Genomic DNA, 15,182 nt, shown 5'->3' with positions numbered 1-15,182 from the left:
ACCAGAAAAATAACAGATGCCCTGTCCTTTGCTGCTTATTTACAATAAGAGCACATGCTTGCAGGGAACAGAGAATCCTAAACAAAAAGCGGTGCTTATTTCACGATACTAAATTTCCACTTGAAACCTACACCATCAGTTTCACAATACAAAAACTACTCGTGACCTCTTAAGAGATGAGCAGGAAAAGGCAGGGAGACAGAGAAAACAAATTTACCCTTCACGGGAGCAGAGGCATCCTCATTTATCTTTTACAGTGAACACCCCTAGCAAAGAGTACAACAAAGCCACATCCACACACTTCCATTTTGAGACGAGGTCATTGCTACAAAAGCCAAGGTATTAGGCCTCAGAACACTGCAGCTTTCGGTACCTGCCCGGTTCAGGAGGTCGGTCACTATGGAATGCTGAGGTTAACACTTCTTAGGAGGCTCTGTAATTAGCTGCGGTCCAGAACTTCGTGGTGAGGGAAAGAAAAGCTTCTCCCTTTCACAAATCAGAACATTTTTCCAGCTTTCCCAATGGGTTGCCAAGTGACTCAGCATTGGCCCAGTGTGGGCACTATTATTGATGAGAAATCTTCCGCCTGGGTGATACACTGCATACAACACATGCCCAAAGAACAGTGCCAAGTCATACCAGGAAGAGCAGGCGAGTTATTCACCTCCACTTCAAATGCAGGCAAATCCTTTCTCAATGCAGGGGCTACTCAGTATCAGAAAGACAAAACCCTAAGATAGTGGGAGATTTCCATCTAAGATTCAAGGAATTATTAGGCAAAGTCTCTCCTTTCTTGTTGACTATTAAAAGGCAATCAAATCGAGGACAGCAGAGAAAAAGGGCAAGAATTTTTTTTTTTTTTTTTTTTTTTTTTTTTCAAAAACAACGCCGGAGTAGAAAGCTGCACGAAAGCTTTCAACGCCGCTGGTGTTCTTTGTGAGTACCACGAGCTCCACCCAGAGGTCATTTTAAGAACTGCATGTTCATTTAATTTTGAGGGGGAAAAAAAAAAAATTTACATCTTCTGGGGTCCAGGAAAGGACCCACTTCAAAGAACTGCTGAAATTGCTTCAACAACATCCATCTTTCTTGCATTTCATTAAAGAAACTTCTCTGAACTCTGAAATCCAAGATACAGTCGGGGAACTTTGTGAGATCCAATTTGCCTTTGATATTTGTACCTGTCGTGGAACTAGCAGAGTTCCTGGCAGGTTGAACTCAGCTCAAAGAAAGCAGAGTGTTCAAAGAACGCTTTTAGAAGAAAAACTGACAGCTCTCATTGAAATAAAATAGAAGACTGGAGAGCAACTCGGGAGGCAAACAGGAACATGTCTAATATTAGAAGAACTGAGAATAGTCCTGCTTCAAGAAGGACCCATGGGCCACTTGCCGAGAAGGGCCAACTGTGAGGCACCCACTCCCTTATGCCACTCAGAAGAGCTCCCTGAGGCAACTGCAATCCACACTGCTCAAAGAACTGACTGCACTTCCCAGAACATTTCCCTGGCATCCAGCTATTCATAACACACTACCCCCAACACGTATACATACACACACACTCCACCCCACCCTCCACCCTGGTGGTCCTGTACTAATTCATGCAAGCACCTCTTCGGTCCATGCGGGGTCAGGCGAGGATAAAGAGCCCTTAATACACTAAGCGCTCAACTGCCCAGGGCAAGACACATCCTGTTCCACATACCACAAGCTAGCTCAGCAAATAAATGAAGCCTTCACAAAACAACAGTATGTTGGTGTTGAAAGTTGTCTACCATCTGGAGAGTTTCCCATCACAGCCCATGTGCTCTTGCCTTCATCAGCCTGTGCCTTATGTGACTGAGGACAGCTTTGACAGATTTTTGAAGGGGAAACAAAAAATCAAACCTACTCTTTGTCTTCCTCCAACGCTGCCTTGCCACCCACCATCCCAGTTCTTCCTTCATTATAAACACTGAACAAACAGCCTTTTCACATCTATTGACAAAAGTATCTATGGCAATGTTTATCCATCTCCAGTACCTTGAGTTTAAAGCACTAGAAAATATCCTTGCTAAAACTCTACGTGTTCTCATTTCAACAAGGTTAAGCATTCCCAGAATGCTGAGGCAAAAATATTTGTGCTCAGTATGACTCAGTATGACTCCAAGCAGTGTTTCCCCAGACCTGCCTAGTGATAACAATCACCCGGAGACTGGCTAAAGTGACAGCTGGTCAGCCTGCATCCATGATCCATTAACCCAGGCCTTGCTGGGAAGGGGCCCAGAAAGCCAGAGCGTCCAGGCAACCCAGGTGATTGTTATACTCAGGAAGCTTTCAAAAATACCTCTAGATACAAGAAATGCTCAGCTGCAGAGAAGAATCCATCAAGAGTCTAGCAGGTGTGCTCTACCCACTTGAATTCCAGCTCTATCAGAATCTCTGGAATTCAAAATGGGTCCCATTCATTCATTCATTTATTCAGAGATGGAGTCTCGCTCTGTCACCCAGGCTGGAGTGCAGTGGCACGATCTCAACTCACTGCAACCTCCACCTCCCAGGCTCAAGCGATTCTCCTGCCTCAGCCTCCCGAGTAGCTGGGACTACAGATGCATGCCACCACACCCGACTAATTTTTTGTATTTTTAGCAGAGATGGGGTTTTGCCATGTTGGCCAGGCTGATCTCAAACTCCTCACCTCAAGTGATCGACCTGCCTCAGCCTCCCAAAGTCCTGGTATTACAGGCGTGAGCCACTGCACCCAGCCCGTTTTCTACTTTTAAACAGCATGGCTGTCAATACTTTTCTCCTTTGTTCCCTTATCGTGTCGCATAGTATCAGAAAATTTTACAAGGCCCAGCAAGTGTCCACTTCTATTAGGAAATACGTTTGTAGTCCTAAGCAATGGTAGAACACTGGTCTGCAGTTTATCAGTATACTATTTGGGTCATTTGTGCCAAATGATGGGTCGGGAAGGAGATATGCTTGGTTACAGGAAAGGATTTGCCCCAGGACATTTGCATGCATCATGCACAGAGCAGAAGGACATGTGGCCAATATGGGTTTTCTTCGTTTTGGTGTCTTAGGGGCTCTTGTTCCAGCTGCTCCCTGTGACTCCCCACTGCTCTGCATTCTGCCATATCCAGTGATGGTTTATGACACAATTCACCAGGCAGCAAGCCATGTGCCTCTTACAGACAGCAATTAGGAGAAAGGCAAGGCCGAATTACAAGGTATTTGAAAATGCAGTTCGAAAAATTCAGGTATTATTTTCTCTTACCTCCTGGTGAAACAAAAATCTATGCATTCATCCAAAACCAGACAGCTAACTCTGGGGTCATTCAGAGTCAACAGTTCAGTCAATATAAAAACCAACTACACAGTCAATGTCAAGCATGAAAATCCATTAAAGCAGAAGTCTTATTTTTTTTCATCAAAAGGAATCCTTACCTTTTCTTTGGCTCTCCTTTTCGTTCCTGCATCCATCCACTCATTTTCTTTCTCTAGCATGTCAATAAAGGCCCAGCGAACGCCCTCGATCAATTCCTCCATCTACAAGAAAATACCCAAAGAAGGAACGTCAAAGCCAAGAAGCTTCAGTCGAGGTTTTCTGGAACAAAATTGGCTTGCATGAGAAATGACCCTTTACTCAACATGGTAAGTAAGGGGTTCTTTCAGCTTGACTCCATGCTCTGGCAACACTTCTTTTTCCAGGAAAATTCCCTTTTTTCCACCACTAAAAGATAACTAACCAGGCCCAGCATGGTGGCTCATGCCTGTAATCCCAACAATTTGGGAGGCCAAGGCAGGTGGATCACTTGAGCCCAGGAGTTCGAGACCAGGGCGGACAATATGGTGAAACCCCATCTCTACCAAAAATATAAAAATTAGCTGGGCATGGTGGCTCATGCCTGTAATCCCAGGACTTTGGGAGGCTGAGATGAGCAGATCCCTTGAGCCCAGGAGTTCAAGACCAACATGGGCAACATGGCAAAACCCCATCTCTACAAAAAATTTAAAAATTAGCTGGGTATAGAGGCGAATGCCTTAGTCCCAGCTACTCAGGAGGCTGAAGTGGGAGGATTGCTTGAGCCCAAGAGGTGGAGGTTGCAGTGAGCCATGACTGCACCACTGTACTCCAGCCTGGGCAACAAAGCAAGACCCTGTCTCCAAAAAATAAAAAACATTAAAAAAAAAAAAAACATTTCTTTCCATGAGAATAATGTGGTGGCCCAGCTATAAAATGAATTATACGGGTATACAGGGATAGGAATTCACCATAGATTATGACAAACCAATAACTTACCTGTCTGTAGCTACTAAACTAGTTCATCCTTATCAAGGTACCAACTAATTTTAATCATTTAATAAAGGACTGAGAGAGACAGGCAAAGGCATGGGCTGTGCATTTCAGATAGGTATTGCAGAAGAAAGTGAACAGTTGAAAGAGATAACTGTTAACACAGAGAAACGGGCAGGGAGAGTTAGCACCCCAAAGGACACTTCACCAATATGAATCACACTTATGTCAGGACCCCAGTTCTTTCCAAATTTAGTTCCATGGGTTAAACTAAATGTTCGGCTGTTCTATATCATCTTCCTACTCTCCTCTCTACTCCTTGGCAGCTCAGAAAAGTCTTGTTATTTCAAATTTAAAAGGGTAGATATAGACCAGGGGCAGTGGCTCACCCCTATAATCTCAGGACTTTGGGAGGCCGAAGCGGGAGGATTGCTTGAGGCCAGGAGTTCGAGACCAGCCTGGGCAACACAAGAAGACCTCATCTCTATAAAAACAAAATTATTTTTTAAAGGCCAGGCATGGTGGCGCCTGCACCTGTAGTCCTAGCTGCTCAGGAGGCTGAGGCAGGAAAATCACTTGAGCTCAGGAGTTTGAGGCTGCAGTAAGCTATGACTGTACCACTATACTTCAGCCTGGGTGACAGAGTGAGACCTTGTCTCTAAAAAAATAATAATAAAACAAAATGGTAGGTCTAAAGGGGGCTGCTACAGAAAGGTGCACTTCTGAAAGACCTATTGCAAAGCATTTGAACAGTGAGGCCACACCCATAGTGAGGATGTATGTGCCTGGCTTTGCTGCCAGTGTCTGTGGACCAGAAGAGAGGACTGGAGGAAAGGAGCTGCTGACACGTCACATTAGAGGCCACCTGCAGCAGTGTGAGGAGGCCCTGCCTGTTCATGGATACAAACCCCTCGAAATCCAGTTCTCCTGCAGAGATGCTTTGGCTTTCTCAATGGGACACCCAAGAAAGAAAAAACACTGGGTTTGGCCCCAGAATGAACCTTTTCATTTGCGAGCATGGGGTTGTAAATCAATTGTTAACATTAACTCTAGAAGGAAAGACGTTGAAATGTTTCCTTGGTTCTATAATAAATTGTCAGCATGAAGCTCAAAATAATTTTTTTCTGTTTAATAAGTTTTCAGCTATGTTTTCAGTTCAATAACAGTTGTGAGGGAACCAGAGCTATAAATCAGTGGGCTGGGTTCCATCATATGTAAATAAGAACAAACAGCAGATGGAAGGGGGTCGGGGGAGCTTCACAGCTATTTCTTCCCAACTTGGTAAAAACATTAAAAGAAGAGAAACTTCAACTTGGGATAAAACACAAACTGCTAGAAGAGCAAAGAGCAAAAGGTCCTTTAAAAATCATTAAGTCGGTGGTTCTTAACTTTGTCTGCCCATTAGAATCTTTGGAGGAACTTTAAAAAATACTGAGAGCTGGCCGCAGGGGCTCATACCTGTAATCCCAGCACTTTGGGAGGCTGAGGCGGGCGGATTACTTGAGGTCAGGAGTTCGAGACCAGCCTGGCCAACATGGTGAAACCCCGTCTCTACTAAAAATACAAAAAATTAGCTGGGTGTAGTAGCAGGCGCCTGTAATCCCAGCTACTCAGGAGGCTGAGGCAGGAGAATCACTGGAACTCGGGAGGCAGAGGTCACAGTGAGCTGAGATTACACCACTGCACTCCAGTCTGGGTGACAGAGCGAGACTCAGTCTCAAAAGAAAAAAAAATAATACTGACAAAAAATTTCTAAATAAAATAAAAAATCCTGCGGCGTGGGCATCGGGATGCTAGTGTCATTGTTCTGAGGTCCAGCCTGGGCATTGGGAGGGTTTAAAAAGTTCCCCAGGTAATTCTAATGTGCGGTCAGGGCTGAGACCCACTAGACCAGGGGAAACCATTTATTTGACAGATAAGGAAATTAAGGGTCAAGGAGTCTATGATCTGCTCAAGCTGACACAGCTAATGAGGACCAGAGCCAGGACCTGACCAAAGAGCTAAAATAACAGTGGAGAGCTCAGAGCCTCTAGTAACAACAGAGGATCCCTCCCAAAATCAGAGAGAAATGCCAGGGAGTGAAAGGGAATCAACTGAGAGATGCATAAGCCACAATTTCAAACAGAAAACCCACATCAGGGGGATGTTAAAATGACAAGGAAATCTCCGGGGACTAGATCTTTTGCCTATCAGCATGCCTAAGTCTTTTTTTTTTTTTTTTTTTTTTTTTTTTTTTTGAGAATGAGTCTGACTGTGTCACCCAGGCTGGAGTGCAGTGGCATGATCTTGGCTCACTGCTCACTGTAACCTCCACCTCCCAGGTTCAAGCGATTCTTCTGCCTCAGCCTCCTAAGTAGCTGGGATCACAGACATGCACCACCATACCCAGCTAATTTTTGTGTATTTTTAGTAGAGACGGGCTTTCACCATATTGCCCAGGCTAGTCTCGAACCTCCGAGCTCAGGTGATCCACCCGCCTCAGTCTCCCAAAGTGCTGGGATTACAGGCGTGAGCCACCACACCTGGCCCTAAGTCTTTAGGGACTCATCATGTAGCAACATGCATTGGCTGGCCCATCACGTTCACAGAGAAAAAGAAATTGTATCTTCCCAAATTAGGGAGGGGCAATGGGGAGGGAAAGAAGTGGGTGGACTCAAAGGAGAGATTTAGTGACCAAACCAATGGAAACAGGTGATTCATTTTATGTGGGAAAGTGAGGAACGTAGAGAGAGTCAGATTCATTCCTAGGCTTCAGAAAGATATTGGCAAACACCATCATTCAATAAGACTGAGAAAATTGGAAGAAAAAGAGGGATGGGGACAGAAGCCAAACTAGTGGGATGAAGAGTGTATGGGAAGCGAAGACAGCAAGTCTGGACAAATTAATTGAGTTTGTCTATGAAGGAGAAAAAGCAAAGATAGGAGAGAAGTAGATGTAGGGTTAAGGGAAGGGTCTGAGGGTTTGGAGTTTGGGTTTCATGCATATGCTTGCTAATGCTGTTCCTACTGTTTTTGTTGTTGTTGAAAAGCTGAGAGATTTGACTATGTTTAAATACCAATAGAAAGGATCCAGCGAAAAGGAAGAGACTGAAAATATGGGACAAAGCAAGCCATGAGTGGTGTCTCAGAGGGCAAAGGAGGTGATGGGATCCAGAGACTATATGGAAGGATTCACCTTAGATATGAGACAGACTTATGAGAGGAGAGAAGATTAAAATGATAGGCAGGCATGCAGAAGAATCTAAAGATTAGACGTAGAAGGTTGAGAGAGTCCTAGTATAAACGTGGGTCTTTTCTCCATGAAATAGGATTGAGACCTTCTGCTTAAAGGGAGGTTTATCTAAAAAATTATATTTCTTCGCACATGGCTATGTGCATCCTGGCAGCATGAACATATTACTAGGAAGAGAAGTACAGTAGTACCCCCTTATTCACGATTTTGCTTTCCATAGTTTCAGTTACCTATGGGCAACTGTGTTCTGAAAATATTAAATGGAAAATTCCAGAAATAAACAATTCACAAATTTTAAATTGCACACCATTCTGATTAGTGTGATGAAGTTTCATGCCATCCCAACCTGTCTGGCCCGGGATGTGAATCACCCTTCGTTTGTCCAGCATCTCCACCCTGTATATACGCACCCAATAGTCACTTGCTAGCTATCTTGGTTATCAGACAGATCATAGGAAGTACATGCATGAGTTCAATACCATAAGATACTTTGAGAGAAAGAGAGACCACATTCACATAACTTTTATTACAGTATATCATTATAACTGTTCTATTTTATTATTAGTTATTGGTGTTAATCTCTTACTGTGCCTACTTTATAAAATAAACCTTATGATAGTTATATATGCATAGGAAAAACATAGTATATATAGAGTTTAGTACTATCTCCAGTCTCATCCACTGGGCGGGGGGTTGGGGGGGTCTTGGAAAGTATCTGTCTCAGATAAGGGGGGATTACTATATTTACAGATAGGGACAAAGAGGACAATAAAAGGTTCCCTCTCAATACCCTGGCCAGGATGTAGCAATAATAGAAAGCACCCAATAAATAATAAAAAGTTGAATATGTCCAAAGAAAATATTTATTTGGGATAAGGTGTACAAAAGCAAAACATTTTATTAGGTTTTAAAATAAATTATCAAAAAAATAAGCACTCTCCAAGCTAAAAGGATCTTTAGCAAATTTTGGAATTTTTGGATTCCTATGATGAATCTTAAGGTCATTTTGCTCCTGTTCTCTTTGAGGTATTTTTATGGAGTATGTGGTTATTATTAAAATGGGGCTGAGTGTTTCCAGATACTTCTCTCTAAGCAGCTTGGTTTCATAGGACCCTCCCTGTCCAGCATCTCCTAGGCATTAAAATGGCTATCAAATTCATTAAAATTTAATGCATTTTGAAAAGGTTTTCAGGGTGGGTGCAGTGGCTCACGCCTGTAATCCCAGCACTTTGGGAGGCTGAGGCAGTTGGATCACCTGAGGTCAGGAGTTCAAGACCAGCCTGACCAACATGGTGAAACCCCGTCTCTACTAAATACAAAAAAAGAAATTAGCCAGGTGTGGTGGCACAGGCCTGTAACCTCAGCGACTTGGGAGGCTGAGACAGGATAATCGCTTGAACCCGCGAGGCGGAGGTTGCAGTGAGCCAAGATCACGCCACAGCACTCCAGCCTGGGCGACAGAGCAAGATTCCGTCTCTAAATAAATAAATAAGAAAAGGTTTTCAAAGCTCTTTGTCTGTAACCCGTTGATTGGCATTCTAAATGGAAATAAAAAGAGGCAAAAACATTTCAGCCCACTGCCAGAGTGAAAAATGACAAATAGTTTATTCACATGCCAGTTCCTCCCTCCTCTGCCTTTTCTTCCACCTCCTCCCCTGCCCCCACCACCTCTGTCTTCCCTGAATCCACACTTCGGTAACTCACTCTTTGTGGCCCTCTCACATTTGTCAAAACGCGGGTAAATCACTTTTTCTTCCCCATGAGCCTCAGCTGCTCTTTGCCCTTGTCTTCTCTGGCACCTCCACTCCCCACACCATCCCCCACCTCAGGTTCTCAATTTTTTTCTTTTTTTGGCAGACTTTACAGATTTATTGTATAACATTTTCTGTGAAATGGTGTTGAACTACCCCAGCAGACTTCAAGAACAAGGAAAATCTTTGAAGGTGATTAATTTCATTGGTTGACATGTCAATGCAAATAAGAGAAATAATTATTTTAGCATGCTGGAACTAGGAAGATAAATCACTGAACACTTCTGATTTTCATCTTTAGACTACTCTACAGCATCACATAATACCATTGCCTTCAGTCAAGTCAAAAACCTGCTGTAATTTTAAAATAAGAAAAAAATAGAGAAATAGTATTTCTTCACCAAACTTTGACCTCACACCTCAACCAGGCAGCATATAACATTAATAGAAATCCCTTAAAGTGGAAGTCTTAAGGTGAAGTTATCCATAGGAAATATTTATTTAGAGCCGGTCAAAGGTCAAAATATAACATATAAAAATTAACTCAAGTGTTATTATGGTAAAATCTGCCATATTCAGGGTAAGAGCCCTCTAGGCAAAGCAACGTTTTGTTAAATATCTATTTATTTCAGGGGCAGGGTGCGATGGCACCCACCTGTAATCCCAGCACTTTGGGAGGCTGAGGTGGGCGAATCACCTGAGGTCAGGAGCTCAAGACCAGCCTGGCCAACGTGGTGAAACCCTGTCTCTACTAAAAATACAAAAATTAGCCAGGCATGGTGGCGGGCAACTGTAATCTCAGCTACTCGAGAGGCTGAGGCACAAGAATCGCTTGAACCCGGGAGGTGGAGGTTGCAGTGAGCTGAGATCACCCCACTGCACTCGAGCCTGGGTGACAGAGCAAGACTCTGTCTCAAAAAAAAACAAAAAACAAAAAACAACTATTTCAGATTTTATGGATCCACACTATAAAAATACAGTTCATTTGGTTGATCTATGGGCAGTTCTTAGTTCTCTTCCTCAACCAGTGTTATCTAAAAATAGGTTCTTCCTTTTTCATTCTTTACACCCCAGGATTTTGCCCATAGAGTTCTACATCAGACACCAGACATTGGTGAGTCACATATGCATAGGCACTTGTTACCCTTCTATCCAGGGCTTTACTTTAATGAGATGCTCCTATCTTAGCAAATTATAAATTATCTCTCCTGCTCCTCTTGCCCTCTCCTTACCCTTCCTCCCATCACATAGACATAAGAATTCTGTACTTTGCATAAATGAGTCATGATGGTTCTATTAATACATTTGAAGGGACATATGCCAACATTGCTTTAAGGAGGGATTCGTTTGCCCCATGATCGGTTGTAGTTTTCTTCAAAGCTTTGTCCCTGATAATAAAGAAATCCCACAAGGCAACTCAAATCCTATCTCATACCCATGAATCCCAAACACTTAAACCCACACTTTCAATTCCCTCTCTGAGTTCCTGTGAGGCTTAAAATCAGAATAATACATAGGTGTGTGTTTAATTGTTGTCTTTTCATTTATATTTATTTGGTCTCCCTAACAAGACCCATAAGCTTTGAGAACAGGAACCATGATTTAGATCAAATGAGATCATGAATATGTAAGCAAAGAAAAAAGTATTCTGCTAATTTAAAATTTTGTTAGTTTTATGATTTCATATCTCATGTGATATGATTTTTCACGAGTCCATATCTCACATTCATACCTAATACTAAAATATAGCAGATGCTCAGTAAATACAAGTTGATCAATTTATACTTTTTGAAACCTTCAATTGGCACCTAGCAGAGTTGAAATTGAATCAAATATCTTTCATATATGCTAACAGATAAGTTATTCCAATAGTATAAAGAGAAAATATTAACAAACTCACTCATAGAAAATATGGTGCTGTGCAGATATGATCATGAGATTTAACAACATGAAAGCTGAAAAAGGAAAAAAAAAAAATGCACAGTACCCTTTTTAGGTGAAGTCATTTTTGAAAAGAGAGACCTACTCTGATTTAGTAATTCAAAGCCTGAATCCATGAATAGAACTTATCAGTGAATAGAAAATCCATCGTTATATTAGGGGACAAGGTTCACAGTAAATGTCTCCAGAATGACTGTAGCCTACTACCAAACACAAACTTTAGTGGAAATCAAGTGACTCTGTAAGTTAGCCTAGTCCATTCTAAGATAGGTGATGTCAACATGGTACATGACAAACAGCTTGGGATGGTTTAAAAATATAGTACATATCTAGTAGGAATAATTATAGGCTAGGAGTTCTGAAAAAGAAAAGAAAGGAAAAAGAAAAAAAATCAGTAAGGTTGATTATGGGCATTAACCTTAAACTAATTTAATGTTAATAAAATTCTTAACGAAAAGGCATAATGTTGAGTAGGCTTTCCTCTTTAACATACTTAGAAGTTATAATATCTGGAAAAAAACCATGAGATTAAAATGTTTCCAGTCTTCTCATTGCTCTAGAACAGGGCAAGTTTTCTTGAGTTGTAACCACTGATTAGTGGAATGTGAAAAATGGAAATCGTTGTTAATAATTTATGTGGATAACCCTGAAGAAATAGGCTTTAATCTCAGGGGGACTCTTAAAATTTTCTTTCTGGCAATTGCCACTTTACTAGAAACACAGACATTAAATAAATGAATGCACCAATAAATATGAAATATTCATTAATTAATTACTTATACTATAACTATTTATAAAAATGACCTTGGATTGGCTCCTGATAAAAAATAATGGCAACAAAATAAGTAAAAAGTGACCTATATTGAAGTGGGACATGTGGTTAAACCAGAAAAACTAAGGATAGTTAGAAAATGCTGATGTTTCTGGCAGCCAAGTGAGTGGATAAATCATATCAGTTTGTCAGGATTAGCAGTGTTACATAGCTATTAAACATTTTGGCAAAAGAAGAAAAAATCAAATTATTTGGTGCTATAAAGTGGGTTATTCTGGTGGTACAGGAGGAGTTTCTCATGTCCTTTTATCTAAAGGTATATATTCATAAGACTCAGGTAGATATTTATATTTCTATTTGCTGGATATGAACATATAGGCTGTGTTCTAATTTTATAACTCATCTTTTCCTGCTTTCCACTTTCCAACTTTAAGAGAGGATGGATCAGAAACCAGAATAATATTTACAAGTCAATCAGTCTCAAATAGTCTAGCCTTTGGCTGTGGGGAAATTCTCCCCAGCAAGTAACTATGTCTGGTCACTTCCAACATTCAGATCTGTTGGAAGGCATAAATGTTTTCTTTAGGTAAATGAATTTCTAATAAAGGGTCTTCACATTCCATAGGTCTGACCAGATCTGCTTGACAAGACTGTGGCTGATAATATGTGGCAAAGGCAACACTGCCCAATGCTAGCCAGAAATGGAGAAAACAAACAAGAAAGGTGAGCCAATGTGTCATCGTCGTGGCAGCACACTCAAAGACAAGGACAAGAGTAAGTGTTCGTACTTATTTCAAAAGAATTCCCAATGAGCTATCTAAATTACTTGTTTTGCTGGATGTTACTTGACCAAAGATTGCATAAATGAGCTGTCACGATTGGGACCTGATGATATTTGTTGTAACAAGATTTAGCCTGCAGAGGGTTATGAAATCTGGACCTATTCTAGAAATTATATGGCCGGGCGTGGTGGCTCATGCCTGTAATCCCAGCACTTTGGGACGCTGAGGAGGGCAGATCACGAGGTCAGGAGATCGAGACCATCCTGGCTAACACAGTGAAACCCCATCTCTACTAAAAATACAAAAAATTAGCCAGGCGAGGTGGCATGCACCTGTGGTCCCAGCTACTTGGGAGGCTGAGGCGGGAAAATGGCGTGAACCCGGGAGGCAGAGCTTGCAGTGAGCCAAGATCGCACCACTGCACTCCAGCCTGGGCAACAGGGCGAGACTTGGCCTCGAAAAAAAAAAAAAGAAAAAGAAATTATATTTGGCTCCTCGAGTAATTTCATGAGTAATTTCATGAGACTCTTGTATGAGCCAGACTTGGCGTTAAATGATAGGGTGGGTTCTGGAATGTGGCCAGGGCACTAACATGAAAAGGATCTTTATTCCAATGAAAGCTACTATACTAGGCATGTATGGAGGAGTAGCAACAGCAAAACCCCCCAGGCACCTCCCTCACTCTATGATAAATTAAAAAGAGGCAATCTAAATGCAGAAGTTGCCACAGCCTGTGCCAGGAAGTTGATATTATAAATTCTATCTTAATTATTAACATTAGGCATGGCAATATTAGCAATAAGAGTAGATGACATTCACTGAGCACTTTTTGTGTACCAGGTATTATGCTAGGCCTTCTACACAGATTATATCATTTAACTCTCACCTCAAATGAAAGAAGGAGGTACTACTTTTATCCCTATTTGTGATACACAGCACTGACAGCTTTAATGCCATACTCCTTCATTTATCCACACCCCTTACTGTGTGACTTTGCAGATCCTCTCATTAAAAATGCAGTTACAGGTGGCTCACACCTGTAATCCTAACACTTTGGGAAGCCAAGGCGGGCAGATCGCTTAAGCTCACAAGTCCAAGACCAGCCTGGACAACACGCCAAAGCCCCATCTCTACAAAAAATACAAAAATTAGCCGGGCATCATGGCGCACACCTGTAGTCCCAGCTACTTGCAGGCTAAAGTGGGAAGATGGCTTGAGCCTGGGAGGCAGAGGCTGCAGTGAGCCGAGATCGCACCACTGCACTCCAGCCTGGGGGACAGAGCCAGACCTTGTCTCAAAAAAAAAAAAAAAAATGCAGACCCTATTTCCCTAGTCTGTAAATCTGGACCGGCCTTGCGACTTGCTTTGGCCAACAAAATGCAGATATTACATTATGCCTGTCCTGAGCCTAGGTCTCAGGAGACCTCACATGTTTCTACTTGCTCGCTTGAACTTCTGCCATCACCATGAGAACATGCACAGGCTAGCCGGCTGAAGGAAGCAAGACACATGAAGCAGAGCCGAGTCATTCCAATCACCTCTGCCAAAGCCAACCTTGATCAGCCAACCCCCAGAAATTCAAGCCAGCCTGGCCAAAATCAACAGAGCTGCATGGGGGCCCACCACTGACTCCAGATGCATCAGCAGTAACTGCTTATTGTCAAATGCCAGTGAGGCTTTGTGACTGATTGTTACACAGCATTACCAAAGCAACAGAAACTCTTGCATCATTTATAACAGGAAAACAAGCTCAAAAAAGTTAACTGATTTGCCCATGTTGGTAAGAGCAGAGCTGGGCTATGAGCTATCAATGCAACTTTGCAGAAAATCAGATGTAATTTCTATATTAGGTCAATATTTTATAAATATATTAAAAAGCCCTTAAAAAACCAAATCATCATGGTTTGCCTTAATTTGGACAGGTCTTCAGCAAAGTTTCTCTGGAAAGTGATCTTGATAATAATAACCAACACCACTTACTAGACAAACAGAAACAGGGGCATTTAGTAGCCAAAGAGAATATCCTTTCTTTCACAATTTGTGATGAAGGGACCCTTGTCTTTATCTGTACAGTGGCTTTACTGAGAACAACCTTTGTGAGCAGCTGAATTTGCAAGGAACGAAAAACTCCTCAGTATAAGGCAATGCTGTAATGCACTGACTTTCATGTGACTTCTGCCATCAACGTTATAGTTACATCTCATTTACTCAACCACTGAGAGAAACAGTGAGCGAGGGAATTGGAGAACTTGAAGAATATTAATGGCAGTACATCAATTCAATTATCTTAGCTCACTAATGAGGTGAACTTCTAGTGTATTGAGGTTGCAAGTTCAAACTCCGCCACTGCAATTGGACCCACGTGGGTATTTAAGTCTTCAACACCAGATGTAGCAGTATGGGGTGGGAGGAGAATTCTTTTCTTAGG

The 15,182-nt window shown here is 41.9% G+C and overlaps 1 protein-coding gene across 1 annotated transcript in view; it reads right to left on the bottom strand.

Moving 5' to 3' along the window:
• Window positions 1-15,182, bottom strand: part of PHEX (phosphate regulating endopeptidase X-linked) — a 219,288-nt gene that overhangs the window by 114,423 nt on the left and 89,683 nt on the right. The window contains exon 12 of the mRNA XM_055106306.2: window positions 3,427-3,528. Within this exon, the coding sequence (XP_054962281.1) occupies window positions 3,427-3,528 (102 nt within the window). The remainder of the gene's footprint in view (window positions 1-3,426; window positions 3,529-15,182) is intronic.

The sequence above is a fragment of the Pan paniscus genome, chromosome X (assembly GCF_029289425.2).
Source record: "Pan paniscus chromosome X, NHGRI_mPanPan1-v2.0_pri, whole genome shotgun sequence".
Lineage (NCBI taxonomy): Eukaryota > Metazoa > Chordata > Mammalia > Primates > Hominidae > Pan > Pan paniscus.
The sequence above is the reverse complement of the archived record's forward strand: the minus strand, read 5'-3'. Positions and strand labels throughout refer to the sequence as shown.